This window comes from Passer domesticus, chromosome 13 (assembly GCF_036417665.1).
Source record: "Passer domesticus isolate bPasDom1 chromosome 13, bPasDom1.hap1, whole genome shotgun sequence".
Classification (NCBI taxonomy): Eukaryota; Metazoa; Chordata; class Aves; order Passeriformes; family Passeridae; genus Passer; species Passer domesticus.
Genome location: NC_087486.1, coordinates 2586587 through 2609691, shown reverse-complemented (window position 1 = coordinate 2609691; position 23105 = coordinate 2586587). Strand labels below are relative to the sequence as shown.

Genomic DNA, 23105 nt, shown 5'->3' with positions numbered 1-23105 from the left:
CCGGTTTGACTGTAATAATTAGGGTGCTTTAAAAACCCTGACTAATTGTATAAAATGTGATTGTAGACAGCTCAGTGCACGACCCTTACACTTATCACTGGAGGTATTATTACAAACCAGAAACAGCTGGCAAGCACGGGGGAGGATAAAGGGAATAAAAAATCACATGCAAAGGGACAGGGCCTGTTCCTTTCCTGGTCTCAGGGCAGTGCCTTGAGCTGGCTCTGGAGCCCAGAGCACAAAGTCACCCCCAGAACCCTGACAGACACAGCTCAGCTGTTTGTGCCACTGTGCCCTGCCAGCCCTGCGGGCACCTCTTTTCCTCTCTGCCCTGGTTTTGCAGGCAGTCCAAGAGGATTGGAGCCAGACGTTCCCCTCGGGGCACTGCAGATGTTTGGAGAGGCTTTTCCAAAGGCAGGCTCCATCAGGGAGGAGGATGCGGTGGTTCAGGGTCAGGGGGTCACAGCACAAAAGCAGCTCCTGCTTCCACGCCTTGCCTGGTGCCAATCTCCTTTTCTCTTGCTCTCCATCTTCCTCAAGCTCCACCATTTTCTCCCTTCCCTTCTCTTTGTGGCTTTGGGCTCAGCTGAGTTCCCACCATTCCATCTCCACACCTTTGGTGCAGTTTTTTTTCCCAGCTGTCCTGCCAGTTGTTGCCCAGGATTGCTGCCTGCCCAGGATGCCTGGTGCTGCCAGCTGAGCTCATCCCTGTGCTGCCAGTTCTCCTTCCACCCGCTCCAGGGGGGCAGCCACACAGCCCAGGCACCTCCCCTGCAGCACTGACAGCTCTTCCAGGGGCCACAAGGGAATTTTGGGGGAGTTCAAACTCTGCCGTAAGGGAGAAGATCACCCAAAGAGATTCCTGCTGCAGCAGGGGGAATGCTGGAGCTGATGGACTTGGCCAGCACAGAGAGGCACAGGGAGGGCTCTTTGTTCCCCAGATCAGCCAGGGCTGAGCCTGAGCCCTGAGCCAGGCACAGCTCAGGAAAACTTTGCTCTCCAGAGCCCCTCCAGGCTGCACAGAGAGCCCACAGCCCTGATGAGCCCGGGCTGTCACCAACACGCTCTTTAATCAGAGCTGAAAACTCACCATCAACCTTGAAGGAGGCTTTTAAAGACTGAAATAATAAGATGATGCACTACAATTCCAATTTTCCCTCGCCGTTCCTGTGATTAAAATACGTGGCTGAATCTTGGAAGCTCAACTGCAGCTTGCACAGGAGCTCTAATAACAATATTCACAATGGTGGCACTTGCAGCAGGAGTTTTTTGGTTTCTTTTACTTTCCCCGAGTCTTTCTTGGTTGTTTTTTTTTTATTCTGCTCTATACAGATTTTGATCTTCCCCTTATTAAATAGGAATGGTTATCCCCACAGACTCACTTATCTAGTAATAGCTAGAACCCTTTTAATTCAAGCGATTTGATTCCTGGGGTTTTTTTTGATTCAAGTAAACACACAGAGTATTACTGGGAAACTGCAACAGAATTGCATGGTTAAATTATCCCCTGACTCAATCCTGCACAGCACTGGAACCTTTCAATATATTTCACAAGTACTCAGTGCTGACCTCTAACACCAGAGTGGTTTCTCTCCTGTGGTAGCTCAATTTCACAACTCTGAATACACTTTTTTTTTTTTTTTAAGGAAAGCTATCCGAAGGTTTTACAAAATGTTCTTTAGCCTTTGGGAATGAGTCAATTTAATGCCAGGCTATCATTCCATTTCAAAGAGCCGAAGGATTTGAGGCAACACAATCTGCTTTGTGGAGCATGTGAGATGAATGCAGCTGTGGGGTTGTTACAAACCAAGCTGCAGAGTTTGGGCACAGAGCTCAACTTTCCCAAAGTTCAGCTGTGGCCCTTGGTTTGCCAGCTGGATTCCCTTTAACCCCCCATTCCAAGGATGGTAAGGGGCACATTGCTGCCAGGAAAAGTTCCTGTAATCCATTGGTTTTAAAATGGGAAGCAAGTCCATTGGAAGGAATTCCCATTAAAATGGAATGGAGCTCCACTGTAAAGTAGATGAGCTGCAGTTTAATTACTATTTTCCTATTGGAAATGGGTGAGAACATAGGGAATAAAATCCAGGCATTAAAAGGGGAGAATGGGAAGCTCTGGAAATGCCTCCTGAAATCCAGAGTCACCTTGGGGCTGGTGCAGCCTCTGCCTGGCAGCACCACACAAATGCCACCCACCACCTGCAAGAAAACCCACAGGAGCCACTCTCAGTCACATCGAACTTTATTTTAATCCCGTCAGAAAAGTTCAAGAATTACACCAAAAAATACTTCAGTCTCTGCTACCTACTGACAAAAAATACACCACAAAATTATAAACTGTTCAGTGGTTTTGCTGGAGTTGGGGCTGTTGGTGGAGGGGGTGGTTTGTACATTTTGAGTGAGAAATGAATTTACAGGTGGAAAGGGAAGGGAGGAGAGGGAGTCAGACAATGGTGTTTGGCACTACAGTTTTAGCTACACTATACAGTTATTTCTCATGATGCCTGCAGGACTGAGGAGTTCTGCCCTCACACACTGCCCAGAGTCTCTGACATGGAGGACAAAACTGCCCAGTGCGAGGGAAGAAGGGGCCAGTTCCTAATTTCCATCCCAGTCTAGCCAAAAATCTGAAAAAGCAGCTCAGACAAGGTGGACCTTGCCCTGCCTGTGCACTCTGCTCCCGCAGCTCTGGAAAAAGAGAATCCTTGGGGGTTTTTAAATCCCACCAGCCTTGCACTAATCACAAGTGCCATTTGTGGGGAGAGGATGTGTTACTCTGGGCAGGACTGGATTAAACTTGGGGTCTGCTCTGGGTTTGCAAGCAGAGATTTGATTTTTACCTCTCTCTAGTGACCTGGAAATGCTGAAGGAGCTGAAGCTGAAGGAGGGAAGCAGGAGCACCCCATTTCATGGGAAAATCAGGGGCTGAAAATTAGAGGCTCAATACTATCAGAACTTTTGAGATGCTTTTATGATCATAATGGCATTTCTTGGAGTTTTGGTGACCCCCAGGAGAGAGGTCCCAAAGAATGAAGCCTCATGGAAATTGCCAAAGCTCGTGCAGGGAATCTATGCCAGAAGCAGACTCTGAGGCCTGTGCTCAAAAGTTTATTCAAGATTTCACTACAGCAGCCTCTGCCTGCTCCCATCCTGCTCCATCTCCAAGCAGCAGGCTGGATTTCAGCCTCAGAGCCTGGCCAGGACCAGCAGCACTCTGGTGGCTCATTAGGAGCTCCAGGAACTTTCTGGGTTTCCTTGGGGCACTGTGCAGGGTTTGTGTTTGCACGTGAGCATGTCTGGGGAAGGAGGGGATGCCTGTATTTCTCTCTCAGTGAATGAACACTGACACTGGATTCAATCTGACAGCAAAATATCTCCCCTTTGGCAAACCAAACAGCACCACAATGTCTTTGTACCAGGTTCTCTCTACCCCTGCTGAAAGGATTCCAGCTCTTCCTTCACTGCGTGTGGAGCCTCTGTCACAGCTTTCCAGCACTGACAAAACTTGGTGGGATTCTCTTTGCTGCTTTTATCCTCTCTGGCTGTTTACCTAACTTGCTTTTTTTGTTTTTTAATTTATTTTTCTAACAAATAGTTAAGCAATGATTTAAAAATATTTTTACATCGTTTAAGGTACAGTCAACATCAAACATGCCTTTGTACAAGAGCTCGACTCGGTTACAAATCAACGAGAACAACGCACAAAAAGAAATATCCATGAAGCTGATCCTGCACTTGGGTTGGATTCCCTCCTGCCCCGCTGCCAGCGGGGCTCGCTCAGGTGTTGTCCCCCCTCCCTCCCGCTCCAGCTCGTTGCCTTTAATGACCTTCTGTCTTGGCAGCCTTGTTGTCGTGGCTGGCCGAGCCCGAGGGCAGCCAGGGGGACACGGCCCTGGAGCTGGTCTGCTTGGCCATGCTGTAGTGGCTGATGACGGTGTAGAACCGGCCCCGGGAGTTGGAGTCCTGGGCTGAGTAGTAGGCGTCCAGCGAGGCGGGGATGCAGCGCTTGTGCTGGGAGGGGAAAGCAGAGAGAAGCAGAGTGAGGCCATCAGGGATGCTCTCAGGGCTCCTGTTTGCACTCACGCTGCTGCAGCTGCCCTGCCAGAGCACCAAGCAGGGCTTGGCATTGCAAAGCTGTTGCTATTGGCGACAGATGGCAGCAGATCTGAGAGATCCGGGCTGTGCAATGAGGGAGGGACCAAACTGGGCTGGGCTGGGCTGGGCTGGGCTGGGCTGGGCTGGGCTGGGCTGGGCTGGGCTGGCTGAGCAGCTCTGCTCACCTGCTGGTCCCAGGCTAGAATCCACACCCAGACAGGCAGGGGACAGGCAGAGGCAGCAAAAGCTGCTTTGTGCTGCTCTGTTAGAGAGTGTTACCCTGAGCTGTGGGATGGGCACCTGGGTGGGGATGGCAGGAGGCACAGCCCAGTGGGGCAGCTCTTTTCACAAGTTCTGATTTGGGTTTGATTCTGAAATTCTGAAATATGAAGGGATCTCAAAGCTCATCTCATTCCAAGCACCTGCCATGGGCAGGGACACCTTCCACTGTCCCAGGTGCTCCAAGCCCTGTCCAGGCTGGTCTTGAGCACTGCCAGGGATCCAGGGGCAGCCCCAGCTGCTCTGGGCACCCTGTGCCAGGGCCTCTCCACCCTCTCCAGGAAGGATTTCTTCCCAATATCCACCTAAACCTTCTCTCTGTCACTTTGAAGCCGTTCCCCCTTGTACCCCCTTGTAAAGAGTCTCTCTCCATCTTTCTTGTAGCTCCTTTAGGTACTGGAGGCCACAATTAGATCACCCCAAAGCCTTTTCTTTTCCAGTCTGAACAATCCAAATTCTCCCTTTTTATATAACCTAAGAGAATAATTCACAATTATTAATACACCAACATCTTACTCTATTTTCCAGCTCACATATTATCCCCAGTGTGGCCAAAACTCCTGTGAATTTATGAGTTTCTTCACAGCAAGAAGTCAGTGAATTATTTTTCAAAATATATTTTTTTATCTCAGCAGACCAGGCTGTGAATATTCAGTTCTGTGACTATTCAATACAAAATCACTGGGTTTTAGCAATTGTTACACGGGTTTGCTCTTGATAAAGGCTCAAGAGCACCTAGAAGTGAATGACTTGGGCAAATTTGGATTTCTTTCACAAAGGACAGTGTCAGCACTGCAGCAGTTTGCTTTGCATTACAATGTATGCCAGTAAACATCAGTTACTCGGAGTGTGGGAAGCAAATGCAGGATCCCAGCTGCAATAAATCCATTCACAAATATGAGGGATTGTTGCTGAACATCTGTCTGTAGTGTTCACCAAATGCTAATCCCAACAATTACACTGTAACAGTAGCTGATGGAGTCAGATGCATGTCCACATTTCCCAGAACACTTTTTCCATTTCAACACATTCCTGCCAAATGTTCTGTTTGGCCTGGTCAAAATAAAAAAAGCAGCCTGGGCTGTAACCATGCAGGCAATTAGAGCCTGTCATTAGCTCGGGCAATTCATCCTTCTGAAGTTCCTTACCTTATAAACAAATCCATCTGGGCAACTGTGGTCGTAAGTGAAGGCTTTGTACACCACAAGGAACACTATGCAGGCAAGGAATGCAAGAGCCAGGCTTATGAGGATGGTGACCTAGAAAAGAGGGATAATGTTACTGTACATATGTTAAAATGGCATATGAGCAACCTCATAATGAAATGACTTATAGGAACAGACATTCTAACAGACTGCAGCCTTCACTCCACCGTGCAGTACTTAACTAAGCATGGTAATTGACTGAATGCTGCATCCAATATCCTGGATTCCCACATCATTCCCATCCCCCCACGGGCTTTCAACATCCCTGTGTTTAACTCCTTGCAAATGTACAGATTTTGCTGTAGTATTTGGTGCTCTCAGCTCTGGCCCAGAACTCCCATTCCAGGTCTGATGTGTGTGGATGAAGTGCCCTGTGAGCAGGGCAGGTCCCACTTTGCTGGGAGCAGGGAGGAGCAATGAGGTCTTTGTAGCTCACATCCCTTTGTGTCTCCTGGCCAATTCCACCAGGATAAATTGTGCCCTGCAGGAGAAAGGGGATCCTCCTCTATTTCTCCAGTCCTGACTACTGACAAACCCCCAGCGTGTCCAAGAGTGGGTGCTGGAGGTACCAGGCACAATTCCCTCTTTGGGGCTCAATTATTGCCCCTCTCCTCATGGCCCAGCAGGTCACCCTGGCTGTTTCTCTGCTGCAGCTCCCTTCTCTCCAGGTCCCTCCTAAATAGTTCATCCAACAGCAAGTTTTCTGTCCCCACTGCATGTCTGGGTGGAGGCCCTGATCACTGATTTTTGCTGAGCTGTCTGTTCCTCAAGGACTGAGCCAGCAGCTGTAAAACACTCCTATCCTCCCCTTTCCCAAAGCTGTCTTGGTCCCCTAATTCCACAAAAACCCATCACATCCAAAACTCAGGCAAGAAAGAGCTGTGGAGACTTGTCTAGCAGGAGAGATTCCTGAATTCATTGTTAAATCAGAATGTTTTAGAATAAAGGGTAAAAAGGTGACACTGGGGCTAAGAGACTTTGCCAAGGACAAAGAATTCACTTAAACCCAGACCTGCCTTTGAATGTTGCTGCTTGGATTAACCTCTCCTTGGGGCCTCATCTGCTGCAAAATGGGTCAATTAAGCCAAAGGCAGCAACAGAGGGAGCAGAATTTACTGTGGATCTAGGAGAACACTGCTAGGGAGTCCTGGGCTGCTGCAGAGGGATCTGGCACTAAAGGAGTGCAGTTGTGTGAACTGCACCAGTCCGACCAAGAAAATCTGGGATCAACCTCCTCTCAGTGCCCCCTCAGAGGGGTGGATAGAAATATTTCAAAGCAGCTTTGGATAGAAATATTTCAGAGCAGATTTATGGCAGCCCTTGTGTTCCCAACCTGGGGGATTCTGTCCCTTTTCATGGTGATAAAGGCTCAGCTGGATTCAAGGCAGATGCAAATGGAATTTGACATGATTTGTGTCCCCAAAAGAAGTTGTACTACACATGAAAAAATAAAATTAAATCCCTTTGGTATGGTAAAAAAGTGAGGTTTCCTGGATTAAATAAGCTCTACTTTTTCCAACAGGAGACCTGGAAAAACAGATCCCTCCTCTAAAGAGCCAGCACAATCCTGGTGGCAGGTCAGGGAGGAGGAGCATTTCCCCTGCAGAACACATCCATCACCTCCTCCCCATCTGAAAGGGGAGCCTGCTGGGCCTGGCACTCCCTCTAATTCCAGTTCTAAACCACGATGGCAGTGACACAAGTGTCCTCTGAGGTTAATTTGAAGGCACTAGAACAAGATGTTCACCTTGTTCTACCAAAGCCAATGCTGAGGGGCAGCCCTAGAAATTCAGAAATAAGAAATGCTCAGCTCTCCAGTCGAGAGAAATGTTGTTCAAGCAACATTTCTTTTCTCATTGTACATTTAATTTGGGGCACAGTAGCCCCAAATTAAATGTACAATGAGAAAAGAAATGTTGCTTGAAACTCAGCCTTCAGAAGAAGAAAGAATTGAGCTGTCTGGAGTGAGAATAAATGTTTCTTCATGGCTCGTCTGCTAAATCCCACGTGCATGCACAGCCTATGGAAATAACCATTAGAACTGCAATTTGAGGGGTTCTTTCCTCTTGTCCTCCCACTGAGAGCCTAAAAATAACAAATTCCCCTCTGCTCTGGCCAAGTGCTGACTCCCAGTTGATGATGGCCCTGTGCTGAGCTCTCCCCTCCCTGCAGGCTGTAACTGAGCCCATTTTCACCCTCCTGCCTTTCCTGCACTCACAGAATTGCTGTGACAATATTACACCTGCTGATAAATGGTGGAAAATTGCTCCAGATGAAATGTCATGTAAGATGTTAAAACCCAAAGGAAAGGGAAGAGAAATCCACCCCCGGATATTCTGCCATGGCAGGCAGAGCTAAGATCCACCTCTCCAACTATTCCAGAGCATACAAAGCTTCATTAACATTCAAACACCAAAGAATCACAGAGCTGCAATACCTAATAAACCTCCACTTTTTTTTTTTTATGATTAACACGAACCTTGGCAGTCTCTAAGCAATATAAACACTCACAGAGGGGAAATAAAATTTAGTGAGCAGATAAAACCTAGGAGTGCTGCAGGCATGAATCTGTCACATGTGACTGCTCGAGTGGGTGAAAGAAGGGGGGGATTTGCCTGCCCTCTCCTCAAAATCTCACATGATTCCCAAAGGTTCCCTTAAGAGGGAACAGAGAAAAGAGATCATTACCACACTAAAACATTCCCTCCATCCTCCAAAAAATGTGGGAGAGGCCCTTAACATCCATGAAGGATGATGTCAAGCTCCCATCAACAGCAGCGCACTTGGGGTGGTTCTCCCTTTTCCCACAGATAAAGAAGAGTTTTTGCATTTTCACAGAGCACAGATGAATAAAAGGATCCATCCTCATCAGGCAGCAGGAGATCAGGTGCCAGCAGGTTTTGTGCCAGGCAGAGGATGCCTAATTGCAGTGGTGTTCCAGCTAACCTGGCTTTCATGCAGCCCATGGAAGCGTCCTCCCTGCTCTCTTTGATTCCATCAGCTGCCCAGGATCTCCTTTTTCATCAAAAATTCCCTTTTTCCCTCTCTCACTCCAGTACAAAGCTTTATTTAAAGGCAACCAGAGAACAATGGCACATCCAAACAGCAGGGTATTTATTTAACAGCTTTTTTCCATTGCAAGGTTTTTACAGTTTTATCCCTTATTCATATAATATATAATCATGGAGTGGCTTGGCTTGGAAGGGACCTCACAGATCATCTCATTCCATGGGCAGGGACCCCTTCCACTGTCCCAGGTGACTCCAAGCCCTGTCCAGCCTGGCCTTGGGCACTGCCAGGGATCCAGGGGCAGCCACAGCTGCTCTGGGCATCTGTGCCAGGGCCTCTCCAGGAAGGATTTCTTCCCAATATCCAACCTAAATTTCCCCTCTTTCAGAGTGGATGGCACTTCTTAGATACCAGGCATGATTTTATTTCTAAATTTCTGGTAAATCAGTGTTTGGCTCTAGACACTTTTCCCCCTGCTTACACACTTAAACCAGGAGCAGAGCCAAGAAGATGCCAACCAAGAAAAGCCTTGCTGCCTACAGGAAAAGCAGCCAGGCCCAGAGAAGAGATAAAAATCATTTATCACAGAAAAATTCCTACAAAATTCTCCACCATTTTCCTACTCTCTGCAGCTGTAATGTGAATTAGGCATCTCAGAAGCCTCTGCTGCCTATTTTTGTTCCTGTACTCTTTCTTCACAAAATTCCAGTTTCTCAGGAAAGGATCCCACTGCTGCTGCCATGTCTGGTTCTACAAGATACCTTCAGTGTTGCTGGCTATTGGGAAATTTTGTGACCTTTAATAGGCAATTCAGCTGAAGAAGTTCTCTTGGTTTTAATTTTTCTCTTTGTAGAAGAAGAAGGCAAAGAACAAGGCAAAATTTGTCATGAACAAAACTGGCAGAAATTCTGTCAAGGTTATTTCAGAGAGGAGCTTAAGAGCTGTGCTTGGAGAGGCAGCAAAGCTTTCCCTGTAGTTTATGGCAATTCCATTACACCTGAAAACCCATCAGTCCCTGACAACCCAGTTAACTTGCAGAAAAAAAATCACAAAATCATCTAAGGGCATCCAAATACATCCATGCACTCCTGAATCCATTATAAGGATTTCTGCCTGACAATGAAAAATTCAGGAGGGCAATTTTTTCCCCTTCATGCCATAACTTGTTCCAGCTGATAAAGAGATGGAAGATTGACACCATAGATTTGCACATGGAAGGTGCAGTTAAAGGATCAGGAGCTCCTGGATGCAGCTGGCCTCGTGGCCTGTGTGTATTCCAGGATGGAATCAAAGTGCAAACACCCAAATCCAGGTTGTTATTGCAAGGAAACTGTTGGCAAGGAGGGGGCACAGGCTGCCAGGACACTGAGATGGATCAAGCAGGGGTGAGGTACCCCCAGAATTCACCCCAGGAAGAGCTGCCCCCCTGTTCCAACTCTGTCAAAGAGCTATTGGTGCCTTGCCCAGCACCCAGACACCCTGGCAGTGAAAATGATCTGACTGCACTTCTTCAGAAATGTCATTTCACTCCCCACTGTTAAAAATATTTTTGTAATAAGTTGCTGATTTTGCTGATCTGCTGGCAACAGCTTCGCCTCCGAAATTTTGAAAGGCTAACTGCAAAAAAGTGTGACACAATTGGGTCTTCAGATTTGCTTAGTACTGCTCAAGGAGATGTAGGATTTGTTCTTTATTATTACAGCACAGCTTTATCCCAGATGGTGTCCAGAGTCTTAAGAAGCATTGTTTAGGAGATGCTTTGTAAGAGGAAAATGTCCTTAGTCATGTTTCTGAATTTGCAGGGCTATGGGAAAATACTCCTTAGTGCTGAGAGGTTTCTTAATTTTTTAAAGTGGGTGGGATTTTTTGGTCCTTTAACTTACATTTCATAACCATAAAGCAATCTGGCCCCAGTTCTCATAAGAACAGATGAGGATGGGGTCATCCTGGGGGCAGGAACTTCTCCCACCTGTGCCTGGGCTGGTCCCCAGTGGGCAGCAGGAAGGGGCTGGCATTGTGCCCTGTGTCCCCCCAGGTGAGACCCCAGCCCTGCCCCAGCCCAGCCAGGAGCTGGAGCTGCTGGAGAGAGCCCAGAGGAGGCTCCAGGGATCAGAGGGATGGAGCAGCTCTGCTGGGAGAGCTGGGATTGCTCACCTGGCCAGGAGGAGCTTTGGGGTGACACAATTGTGGCCTCACAGTGCCTGAAGGAGCCAACAAGATGGAGAGAGAATTATAAGGGCCTGGAGGGACAGGACAAGGGAGAATGGCTTCACACTGGCAGAGAGCAGGGTAAGATTGGGTATTTGGAAAAAAAAAAATTACTGTGAGGGTGGGCAGCCCTGGCACAGGATGCCCAGAGCAGCTGCCCCTGGATCCCTGGCAGTGCCCAAGGCCAGGCTGGACAGGGCTGGGAGTCGCCCAGGACCATGGGAGCTGTTTGCCCATGGCAGAGGGTGGCACTGGATGATTTTTAAGGTCCCTTCCAAGCCAAACCATTCTGGGATTCTCTGCTCCACTACTCCATGGGCTCCTTTCAGCCCATACAGCCCAGCAATGAAATCCCAAAACACTCAGAGTGCAGAGAGGCTCATTTATCCAAGCACCCCAAAGCCTCAGAAGAGTGCACTTGGAACAGCACTGGCTGTCTCGGTGCCAGGTTCCCCTCCCAGCCATGTCCCCCTGGGCTCTGCACATCTCTGCACACCCCAGCCCACCGTGACAACAGCAGAGAACCTCTCCAAGTCTGCAAATCTTAAAAAGAAGCATCACTTTTCCAGGACAGCCAGCAGCAATTCCTCTGCTCTGCGCCTCCTAAAGCTGGGAGAGCCGCACGAGTGTGGAAGGAGCACACCGTGTTTCTAAGCAATTTGTCAAATAATTAAATTATGCACACAATAACTAGCTGGCTCAATTATATTAGCCAGTCTCCATCATGTAATATAATTTCTAGTGGCTGTTTAGGCACTAATAGCCTCAGATCTTTTTAACAGTGTCTGCTGCCAGCTGTGGGCTGCGTGACATCTCCCTGTGCCAAGTCAAACCCCTTGGATGGAAAATTCATGGCTCTGTTTCCAAGCCCCCGTTCCTTATGGAAGTTCTAAATGCCATTTTAAATAAGGCTGCTGCACCAATGAATATCAGTGAATTTCCATTTAGGTAAATAAAAAGCTCTGTTGGGTTTGCTTTCTCTTTCCTGCTATTTAATGCCATAAAAAATTCCTTCATCAAGCAGGCAGGTATAGTGAGATGGGGTGATGTTGTTTCTAGGAACACCAAATAAAAACATGGCCATTTTGGCAGACCAGACACGTTTTTAAAGGTGTTTTTTCTCCCTGCTATAAGAATATTTTCTTTCTTTTTCAATTGTCAGAAGCCTTCCCACTGGAACTAGGTGATCTTTCAGGTCCCTTCTGGCCAGCCCAGGCCATCCAATGGTTCTGTGTCTGTTACCTCCAAAAAAAAAGGGAGCAGAGCCCCCAAATTAAACAAGTGGGTTGATTGCTCAGAAAGGAGCTTTTCTTCCCAAAGCCACATCCTGAGAACACCTGGCAGCCCATTTCAGGAGCTGAGCAATGCTGGAACTTCCTTCCAGATCCCTAATTTGAGGTGTTTTTTCAATTAGTGGGGCTGCAGCAGACAGAAACATCCTCTCCAAGCCTTCCTGACGTGCAGCCCTTCCCTGCTGCCCTGGCGCAGCCTTGGCTGTGACATTTCCTCTGGTCACTCCACGTGGGACATGGCAATGGATGCCTGAGTTCATCACAGGCCCTTTTTAAATGCATTAACAGGAACACAAGACAAATCAAGTCATCAATAAACTGTCTCCTTGCCTGCCAAGACTCAACCTCTGCACAGTCTCATGAATGCAAAATCGTCCCCTCACTCCTCCCTGATGTTGGATTTGGTGCAGGGAGAGCTTTGGGAGCTCTGAGCAAGAATGGATTTGGGGATTAGCTCATGGCAACACACCTGGAGCTGCAGGTTGTGTTCCCTGCTCTGCTCCTGCCTTTTCCTGACGCCTGACATCCCTCCAAACCCAGCTCCAGAGCTCGCTCCCCACTCAGACAACCCCAGCCAGAGCCACCCACAGCTGCAAACATCTAAATGCCCAAATCTTGGCTTTTTCTGAGGCAAAACCACCCAAAGACCACCACCGTGCCACAGCCAAGGATCAGGCTGGCTCTAGGGAAAAGCTGAGGTGCATTTGCTTTGTGAAATTACCTTCTTCCAAAGGTCAGGCTTGCATGAATTAAAGCACCTCTGCTCAGTGCACTCTGGTGCCTGAAGAGAATAATCACTTGGAAGTTTGTTCCTTCAAGAAGGGCAACAAATTCACCTGTATTTCAGCATTTATGTCTCCCATCATGAGTAGGAAATAATATTTCTACATTCATGGTTCAGTACACCCATTTCTCCTTAAAAACTTATTACATGGGTGCTTTATAGGAGAACAAAGTGAGGACTTGGTGAGCAAAGTGTCCCCTGGGTAACTTAAGAATTAAAAGCCTTTCCATTTTGAATTACAAAGATGAGGCTTTATTGCTGCAAATAACTTACAAGAGCCACTCTTTTAAAAGCAAACAAGAGAAATGAGTAATCGAGGTGATTATGCTGCCTCCAAAGGCACCAGGCCAGTTCCATTAGCTGTGGATCCGACCCAACAGGCTTTAATACATCTGCAAGTAGCAACAAGAGGCAGCTCAGCTCTGCTTAACATTCAATCACAGCCTGGGCTGCTTCAGAGAGAGTGAAACATTGCATGGAGAAATTTGTGTCACCGAAGCTTTGCACTTCCTTGATTATTATTTTTTTTTAGCATTCAGTGGTCTGGCTACAAGACTCCAAATGCACTTCCCAACAGGCAATAAATTCTGCTTTGGTTTCACTCAGGTGAAAATTCTTTCCTGCTCCTCCATCCTGCTCGGTCTCTTTTGGTACAGTGGCCACACCAGCATTAAATATTTTTCATTTCACCTCAAATGCTGACAGGAAAATTGCCCAACACGCAGATTTCCTGTGGGGTGCCAGAGGTAAGTGCAGAGTGGTGTTAGAGACAGAGATGCAGTGTAAGAAATCCTCCAGGCCCAATGGGAACTGCAATTACATCCTGGAATTAGCACCAGGGGTATCTCCGTGTGGTTGCTTATGGAAATATTTTCAAGCATTTTGCTCCAAAGCCAAGAGTCAGTTGAGGTTTCTGCTCTGTAAATCTTTTTCCTTCAATATATTCTGGTTTGAAGAATGAATTTTCAGCAGGTATACCCCACAAAAATGCAGGCATATGAATATTCTCTGTGACTTCCACTTTTAGAGATTTTCTGCAGAGCAATTCACTTTCTTCTTCTCTCCAAAAATCAATTAAATGGAAAAAAACCCAAAGCAAGACTGAACAAATGTTTTCAGCTGATTATTCTGTTAGTGCTTACAGATGGCAAAAGTAAATAGAGCTGAGGTTTTTCCTGACTTTGTAAAAGAGTATCTATGTGTGTAAAATGAACATAAAACAAGAATGCACTGTAAGGAATGGTTCATTTCCTATTAAAAAAATAAAATCTACTTGGGGGTTTTTCCTTTGCTTTGTTAAGTGGTCCCTAAGCCAGTAGAGAGCATTCCAGTTAAATCAAAATAGATTTTTCTTGTGTGTTTTAGACATGGACATGACATTTTTGGGCCCTTGCCTGTACAAAACAATTAAGGCATTAGCTGGGAGTTCTTACAAAACCCCCAGACTCCTACCCAGACAGAGGAAACCCTGCAGGGTTTATAGCAGTACCTGGGGCTGTGATCAGACAGATCTGCTCCCTGGCAGCTGAGCCACAAATCCCCACTCAGCTCATGCTCACAGCTCCTGATTGTCACTGGTGATCACAAACGGCCCCATCAATCTGCCTCATGCAGCCTGGGAGAGCCACCGGGACAGATGTGACCTGTCCTCTTCTCAGAAATCCTCAGATGAAGGATTTCGAGCTCAGGCAGAAAGATGAGGAGCACCATTTCTCACCTGCTTGCATGCACAGTGAGAGCCTGGAACCTCACAGGTGAGACTTTGCATCTAGGCCAGGCAGGGCTGGGCAGTGATTTTTTGGGAAAAGAGAACCTGTGACCTTCTGAATGCACTGGAAATATTCAGCCTCCAAAGAGGCAGCTTTGGCTCCTCACTCACATCATCCAGCACAGTGTGGAGAACACTTTGGAGCACTGAGAGCTGCCTGAAAGCCCTGCAGGAACTCACCCACGGCATCCACAGGGAGAGGAGATGGCCTGGAGACAGCTGGGAGCTCTCAAAGGAGGGAATATTCCTCCAAATCAGCCCCTTCCTGCCGACACTCTGAGTGCAAGGTTCCAGAGGAACACCCGGTTCCAGCCCTGCTGCTGGTGCCTGTGCCTGCTCCCTGTGCCTGTCACATCTCTGCTTCTCCTCTGCTTTGTCCCTTGTTCTCCTGCATCCTGAAAATGGCGTCTGAGCCCCGGCAGCGATTCCCAGCGGAGGGAGAAATCCCTGTGTAGGGAGAAATCCCTGTGTAGGGAGAAATTCCCGTGTGCAGCCCCGGGCACCGCTGCCGTGCAGGGAAATGGGATCCTCCACGGCCACTCCCAGCTCAGATAACCGATGGGATGTGGCAGTTGCCATGGTAACGCTGGCACTGATAGCGCTGAAAAGCAGAGGGAGTCCTTCCACCAGGAGTGACTCCTGCCCCGTGGCAACTCAGCAATTAAAGGAGACTTTAAAATTTATTTACCTGTGAGTGGGTACAGTGAAAAGCCCCAGCTGTTTTTCTGGAATTTCTGTGCAGGTTAGAGGAAGAACTACCAGCATAAAGAAACAGCCTACAGGTGAAAGCAGAACATCCCAGGAGGAGTCTGAAGGATCCATGGCATGGATGGGAAGTTTGGGAAGGGGGAGCAGGAATGGCACATTTGGGGCTCTGTGTGTGCAGCAAAGTGTGAATTCCATGGGGATTTGATGGCTCACCTTCCACTGGGGGCATCTTCCATTTAGCAAAGCTGTTACCAACAGGAAATTATTCCCTGGCCCAGAAAAATATTTTTAAATTAGGAGCCAAGCATTTCAGGTATTGGCTTGGGTTTGATCCTGAACAATTCTTGCATCACGGTCTGTTTTGTAGGGTGTGGCTGGAGACAAAGAGATTTTGTTCTAAATCTTTCACATTAAGTCAGAAGAAAAGAACTGTTCCAGTATGAGCATTTCAACAACAGAAGCACTTGAATGGGTTCCACTACATTTTAAGGATCTGATGAAAAGTGTGGGCAAGAATTACATCCACTGGTTCCTGGATCTGCTGTGCCAGAGCAGTTTCAGGGTGGAGGGAGGAGAGGGGTGATCTAATGATAAGAAATAATTGTCATTGCACACTCAACAGGGACAGATGACACAGCCAGTGACTCTGAAAATGCATCTTGCCAAATTGCAGCGAGAAGAATGAAGTTCTCATTCTTCATCAATACTCGCAGATGATTTCTCCAGGTAGATAAACTGCTTGCAAAAAACATCTTAAATGTATCAACTTCTCCCCCGTACACCCACTCCCAACTTGTTCTGTTAAAGACAAGTACTGAGTTTAATTATTCCAACTCTGAAAACATCAACTTTTTAAAGAAACTGATCCATGAAAAGGAAAGAACTGTAGAAGACTTGAGAAGTCAGATAACTATGGGAGCTAACTATCACCCAGCTAACAGCCAGTAAATCATCAGCTTCCTGAAAATATTTAATAGTTCTGTGGCAGTGGTGAGGAAGGGCTCAGACTGGTGTAACAAAGAGACCAGTTTGTGTAAAACCAGTAAGGGGCCAGCAGGTCAGGTGTGCACCCAATTCTCTGCAGGCCACTCCAGCACCTCTTCTGGTGCTATCCAAATAAATCAGTGCTGCTGGATGATTTCTGGGCTATCTGGGCTGGTTGGAAGAGAAAAGGAGTCAGTGAAACCCTGTTCTCCAGAAGCAACAAGACTTCATTTGGTGGGGAATCTGCTTAAAAAGCAAAAGGGATTCAATCTCTTGTCAGTACTGATAGAAATAAGGGCAGAATGGTTACTCACATATGAGAGATTGTTCTTTAAAAAAGTACAAGGGGTATTGCTGGTGAGAAGGAGCAGGAAGGCTCAGATGCAGAGGGTTGGAGCTGTCACCCACAGAGGAACCAGAGCCACATTTACAAACCCTCTCTAAGGCACCTCAGTGTTGTCAGAGGATGGCAAAGCCCAGGAACAGAGCACTGCAAATGAAAGGCAAACAGCAGCCACCCTTCCCCCTCAGCCTGGGAAAGCTCAGCTGCTGCAGAACAAGATCTCTGCAGCTCAAAAACCTCCTAGAGGAACACACTCCAAAGGTAGAAGCAGTCTGGAGAAGGCAAGGTCTATAAATCACTGCCTGTCAGCTTAGAAAAATGTTCTCTTTGCTTCTCTGTGGAGGAGTAAAATGAGAAAAGAAATTTCTTTTCTGTATGGATGGCTCAACCATAAGGTTATTTTAACATCATTTTTTTGTAACCCATCTACACACAACTATTTAAACAGTTTTTTAAAGGAGGTATGGGCTGACTCATGCAGCTGAAGAATCAGCCTAATTGGTCAAACTTCCAGGACAGTGTGTGCTGAGCTGGAGAGAATCATAATCTCATCTATTAGGGGATGTGACAAGAGGCAGGAGCTAGCTCAGATTCCTGGAAGAGCTGGTGTGAAATAAGAACCGTTGCCTAGGGACAGTCTCTTCTTTATGATAATTAAAGAGCTCAGATCTGAGCTATTCTGCATGGATGAAAAATATGCAAGCATAAGCTTAAATTCTGGCTTGGGCTTGTTCATGTGAAAAAGTTGTCTAATAATTCATTAGTTTCTTCAATAAAAGATACCCAAAAGGCAGGGAAAAGGGCATCTGTGGACTTGGCTGGCAGGTTCACGTGGTCTCAAAACTTTTTCCAGATGTCTTGGTCTTCTGTAGCACAAAACCACAGAATTGCAGCCTCTTTTCCCAGGCAGCCAGCCCCAGGGCAGGCTCAGGGTGGGCACAGCAGGAATTTCCCCATGGAAAGGGTGCTCAGGCACTGGAAGTGCCCAGGGAGGGTTGGATCCCCATCCCTGGAGTGTCCCAGGAAGGGCTGGAGGTGGCACTTGGTGCTCTGGGCTGGGGGCAAGGTGGGGATTGGTCACAGCTTGGACTCAATGGTCTTGGAGGGCTTTTCCACCCTCAGAAGGGCAAAAGAGAATAGGATGATCACAGTTATATCATCTTTTTTAAAGCTTTTAAAAATGTAGCCAAACTGAGATCATAAAAGTTAAGTATTTACTGTGATTTGCTTTTACAAAAAAACAAATATAAGATGGTTTCATCAGTACCAGATAATAGGGCAGCTTATAACCAGAGGGCAAGGTTTTTAATAACTTCACTAAAAATATGCACTGAGACAAAAATGTGGTGCAATAAAAAGTACAAAAGGTAATAAATATTAGCTATTATCTCAGCTCATTTTGTCAGGAAATAATACTACAAATTTAATGGGATACATGGAAGCCTTATGAAAAGCAGGCAGGGAGAGGCTTAGAGTCTTATCCAGTATTAGAGCAGAGGCTGCCTGATGAATAAGTTGACATTGAAGAGCAGAGAATGAAAATCATACGGGTTTTAGGGAAAGGAAATAGCTCAAAAATGAAACTGTGATGCTGCCAGGCTCTGTAGGAAGAGGCCCAGCTCCCACCTCTGCCAGGGCTCCCAGCTGAAGCTGTGAAATGGGAAAACTGCACCAAAAACAGGATGGGAAGAGGAAAAATGCATGAAAGGTTTGAATTTAACAGCAAGTTGGGAAATTGAATAGGAAAAACAAGATACTGAGTAGAAGGAGCAGATGAAATAGGATTTATCCACGAGCTATAGGTGTGCAAGGAGATGTCCTTGAGTGCTTTTTTAAAATAGCAGAGCCAGACCTTTCCTGGTTTTCCTGTGCCTTTCACACCCCTCAGGGCTGCAGGGCTGAGTGTTAAATACCCAGTGAGGCACCGGCATTTACAACTCCAACAAGGCCATTTAAAGCCAACACATCAGTCCAGGAGACTCTCAATTTACTGTTGGTTCTCAGGCACATCCTGTCCGGCTCTGATTTGTGTGGGACACTGGAAATGTCTCCTGTGGCTTCCCAGACTGGGATTTAACCGTGGTTAATTCACTTTACTCTGGTGCAATAGAGTTACCACTGGTGGTAAATAGTTACTACACACAAGGAGCTCAGGGAAGAATTCAGTAAGTACCAACAGCAGGTAAGAAATTTTAGAGCAAACTGTGATGTCCATGGAAAAATAAAACAGCCAAGAACCATAAACATTTATTCCCACAACTCTTAAGAGTAAATGATGCTTTGGAAGGAGCAGGAATGTCACTGGGCATTGCTCACTTTCTCTGTTTTCTACTCGAAATCATTGATATTTCCTCTTGACTTTGAAAATGAGCAATCAGATCTCCCATTTCTATCACTGCCATGCTCTGTGGTTTAGAAAAAGCACCCGGTCTTCCCAGTGCAAAGGGAGGAAAAACTGGCAGCTACACATTTGGAGTCTAATTTTAGGAGGAACTGAGCCATTCTAATGTGCTGCAGTCAACAGGAACCGGTGGCACTCAATAATTCATGAGTTTCTCTCCATGTTTGAGTAGAGCCTGTTGAAAATTTCCTAAGGAAACATTTTCCATCAGAAAATTCCAATTCCTGTGCAGCAAAACTGCTTACAGGACAGGATATGCTTGGATACTTCTCTAATACCTTTTTTCCTATGCATTTTGAAGTAGTTTTTAATATGCAGTAATATAATAATTATAACAAAGTATTTTAAATATGAAAAGGGTTGACTGGCTATGAGACAAAAGGAATTTTAAACGGCTAAACAAAATGTTTCAACCAATCTTCACTTGGATTTTTAAATATTATTTTTAAACGCCAGTGTTTGAGAAGAAAAAGGATTCAAACTTGGCTTATTTTCAGTTTGGGCTGGAATATATTTTCAGCATTTTCTTGGGAAAGAAAAGCATTTTCTACTTGAGATGTAGCTAAGAAGTTATTTTCATGCCTGTCCTAAAAAAACTCTTTACACTCATGCAGATAAACCTCTCTTTGACCCTGGTGATGAGTGAAGTGTTAAATTTGTTATGTCTTCCCTGTCACTTTGATTCAGTTATTTTAAAACGAATGGAATTTGCACCAGAAGGCAGCAGAACAACCATTTCTTACCTTTAGTCTTTCTGTTACCCCATCAGTGAAACTGACTGTGAATTCAGCAATTTTGGGCACTCTGAGTTTTCCTTTGTTCTTCTGGTCAGGCTGATATTCTGTTCTTGTTTTCACAATTACCTGGAAAATAACAACACTTTTGAGGCCTCTGCCCACAGCAGAGATTTTTGAGTGGTTATCAAAGCTTTTCTATATAAACCATCCCCTGGACCTACACAGGCACCATAAATGAACACAAGGCATCACCCCCTCAGGAATAAGAGAGGCAGATAAATCAGCAGATATACAGAACTAGGACAGTGAGCTTATCACACTGAGCCTTAAAATAGCTGACAGCAAAATGTTTGACACCCACTTTTGTTTAGGAGTATTTAATTTTTATATCATGCTCAACAGGCAGAAGAACAGCCCATCTTAAAGAAGAGCCTCACTAATTAAAAGCTCTGTCCAAACAAGTTCTGCTGAAGCCAATTTAAATTTAGGCCATTTGGTGTCTCATTCATTCAGGCTCCAGATTATCAATATTTATCTTGTATTATCACCTTGGCTTTTCCCCTATGATCTGTGTCTGATTAATCCAGGTCCTGCTAATCTTATAAAATGAGGTGCTTTACACCAGTGCAGAAGACCCTTCCACTTTCTGGGCTCTCCATTCTTTGCTGCAGCCTGGTGGAAATGAAAAACCCCAGGAGTGGCGAGGCTGCTCCAGATGAGAGTGACAAGAGCGATCCTAAAGCTCTTAGTCAGAAACAAAACCGTGGTGAAGGATTGGAATAGATTAAGTGAGGCACAAGGCTGAGTTCCCAGCTAATCAAGGGCTTATTTCCAAATGGAGACAGCAAAGTCTGCTTTGCACCAAAGAGAACCCCAGGTATTTAATCCTCCTGCGTTTAATGCATGTGGAAATCAGAGCCAGAGAAAAGCACTGAGGAGCCATAAGCCAATTTTCTGGATTCAAATGCAAATCATTCAAGACTGATGAATATTTACATCCTCCAGCAATCCCTCTCAATAGTATTTATTACAGGAGCATTTGCAATATTAATACTTGGTGAGAAGAAGGGACAAAAAGCCACACAAATATCTTTCTGTGAGCAGCTGGGAGCTCAGGATTTGTGATGACAAAATGTTAGAGTTCTAGATACCAAAAATTTTAAACTTTCTGTACTGAACAGACTCCGACTCCAAGAAAACATTACATTTAACAAAGACATAAAAAAAGCTTCCAAAATTGATTGATTACACTAAGATTACAAGTGTGTAGTTAATTAGAAGTGTGTAATACCACAAGGTGAAAAACATAGAACTTGAAGTTTTAGAATATAATAATTTAAATTGTTAAAAATATGTTAGAAACTGTTGTAAAATAGTTGATAGACATATATGAAACAAGATAGAAATTTTAGAGTGGAGGCAAGTTGTTCTTCTTTACCTTCTTATTCCTTCTTCTTCATAAGTTTAATTAATATTTTGTAATTAGAGAGAAAATCCGCACTGCGGACTTCAAATAGTTAGTCATTGAGTTAAAAGAAAAAATAATTTGTGTCATTTCTTAATTAGATAGTTTAGCCTTAAAAAAACCTTATAACAAAAAAACAGTTAACCATTTTATACCTTATTAACGAAAAATTACAACAATACAACACAGAGGAGGAGAAATGAGCAATGGGACAAGCTTGGGGTGAACCCTGGCGCTGCTCTGACCCCGCTGTTGAGTCAAAGCCCATTTTGCCCACCCTGCCCAGCACACTGAGGGCACGATAAAGCCAAGCTCCCTCTGCAGCCAGGACACAGTGGCCCAGGGCAGCTCTGAGCTCCAAACCAGCAGTGACCTCATTTTCTCCCTGCAGAGGAGGCAAATGCACCCAGAGCAGCTGGCCAGCCTTCAGTCTCCTCCCTGGCCTTTTGTGCACCCAGTGCAGTAAATTATAGAGCAGCAGCCAGCAGCACCTGCCAGCCAGTGTTTGGAAATTGCTCTCTTTCTGTTTTCAGACAATATCCAGTTCTCCCAAATTCATGCTTCCTGCTTGGTATAAATCTTAGCAGCAGATAATTAAAAAAATTTATATGAGAGCTTTACCACAAACTGTAATGCTGGGTCTTAATGAAAGACCGTGAAGGCAGAATATAAAAAAAAACCCCAACAAATTAAAACTTTCCTTGTTTCTAGCTATAATTTAATTTTCTTCATCATCAACACCAATTTTGTTATGGCTATTTTTTAACGGTTCCATTGCACCAATAAGCAGGAAAGGTTGAATCATGCTGTCTGCAGGGATACAGAGCCTGAAAATGAACCCACACAGCCCTTCCTTCACCAGGCATCAGATTCAGGTCCTGCAGCAATTCTGTCACATCTGGGAATAAATAAGCAAGTTCAGGCCCCAGCCAGATCAGAAGGTACTTGAAACACAATTTGCTGACTGTGCCAGCAGTGAAATGAGTGTGCACAGAGCCAGAGTCACCCTGGGCAGTGTTTTGCAAAGGGATCAAAAAGCTTTGGTAGAAGATGGAAGAAGCACCTTTGCTAAAGGGCTTTTAGCAGGCAAAAGTTAAAAACCTGCTCTCCAGAAGTGTCTTTGTCAGACACCCACTGGAATTACTCAGCAGCAGAAAGGGCAGGCAGTGAAGTCTCCTTTTCAGAGGAGAGCACAGAAATCAAATGACAAAGGTCAAACAGAAAGCTGAAAACCTGCAGTGGGGGGGACCATTCAATATCGTGGCAGCAACGATAAAAATGCAATTTGGCTCAGGGCATGGGGTGTACATTGAGAAGAACAGAGCTCCATCTTGCTCAGTCCCCCACAGGCTATTAAATAAATCAGCCTGAGCACGGATTCCACTCTGGCAGAGTTAAAAGTGCAAATTTAGAAAAGGAATAATCAATCTTCTAAAGAAACCTTTCTGCATGTTTAACTTTTTATTTTTTTCTTTCTCTGTTTTCATTTTCCAGCCTTCTGATTTGAGTTGGGTGGGAATGATTTGCCTTCCTCCATTCCCTGCCATCACTCCTTTTCCACTTTCTTTTTCCATTTTGTCAGCGAGAAAAAAAAAAAAATCCTGGCAGTGAAATCTTCCAGAAATTCTACCCAAATTGCTGCTGAACGTGGAGTAATAAAAGCCTCCTGACTCGGCAGTGGGGGCAATGATCAGCGCTCGTTTATCAGCATCTGCCCCCAGCAGCTGCGGCCAGCCCGGATCCCACTGCTCCCTGCAAACCGGGAACATCCATCTCACAGCTTTCCTGGGAGCTGCTGCCCTTCGTGACAGCCCACAGCACCAGAAC

General features: G+C 45.7%; 1 protein-coding gene across 1 annotated transcript in view; it reads right to left on the bottom strand.

Moving 5' to 3' along the window:
* Window positions 1-2226: 2226 nt before the first annotated feature.
* The window catches only part of NSG2 (neuronal vesicle trafficking associated 2), a 31360-nt gene continuing 10481 nt past the window's right edge, over window positions 2227-23105 (bottom strand). Inside the window, exons 3-5 of the mRNA XM_064388011.1 lie at window positions 19820-19939; window positions 5523-5633; window positions 2227-4011 (exon numbers count right to left, since the gene is read on the bottom strand). Coding sequence (XP_064244081.1) covers window positions 3820-4011; window positions 5523-5633; window positions 19820-19939 — 423 coding nt within the window. The 3' untranslated portion in view covers window positions 2227-3819. The remainder of the gene's footprint in view (window positions 4012-5522; window positions 5634-19819; window positions 19940-23105) is intronic.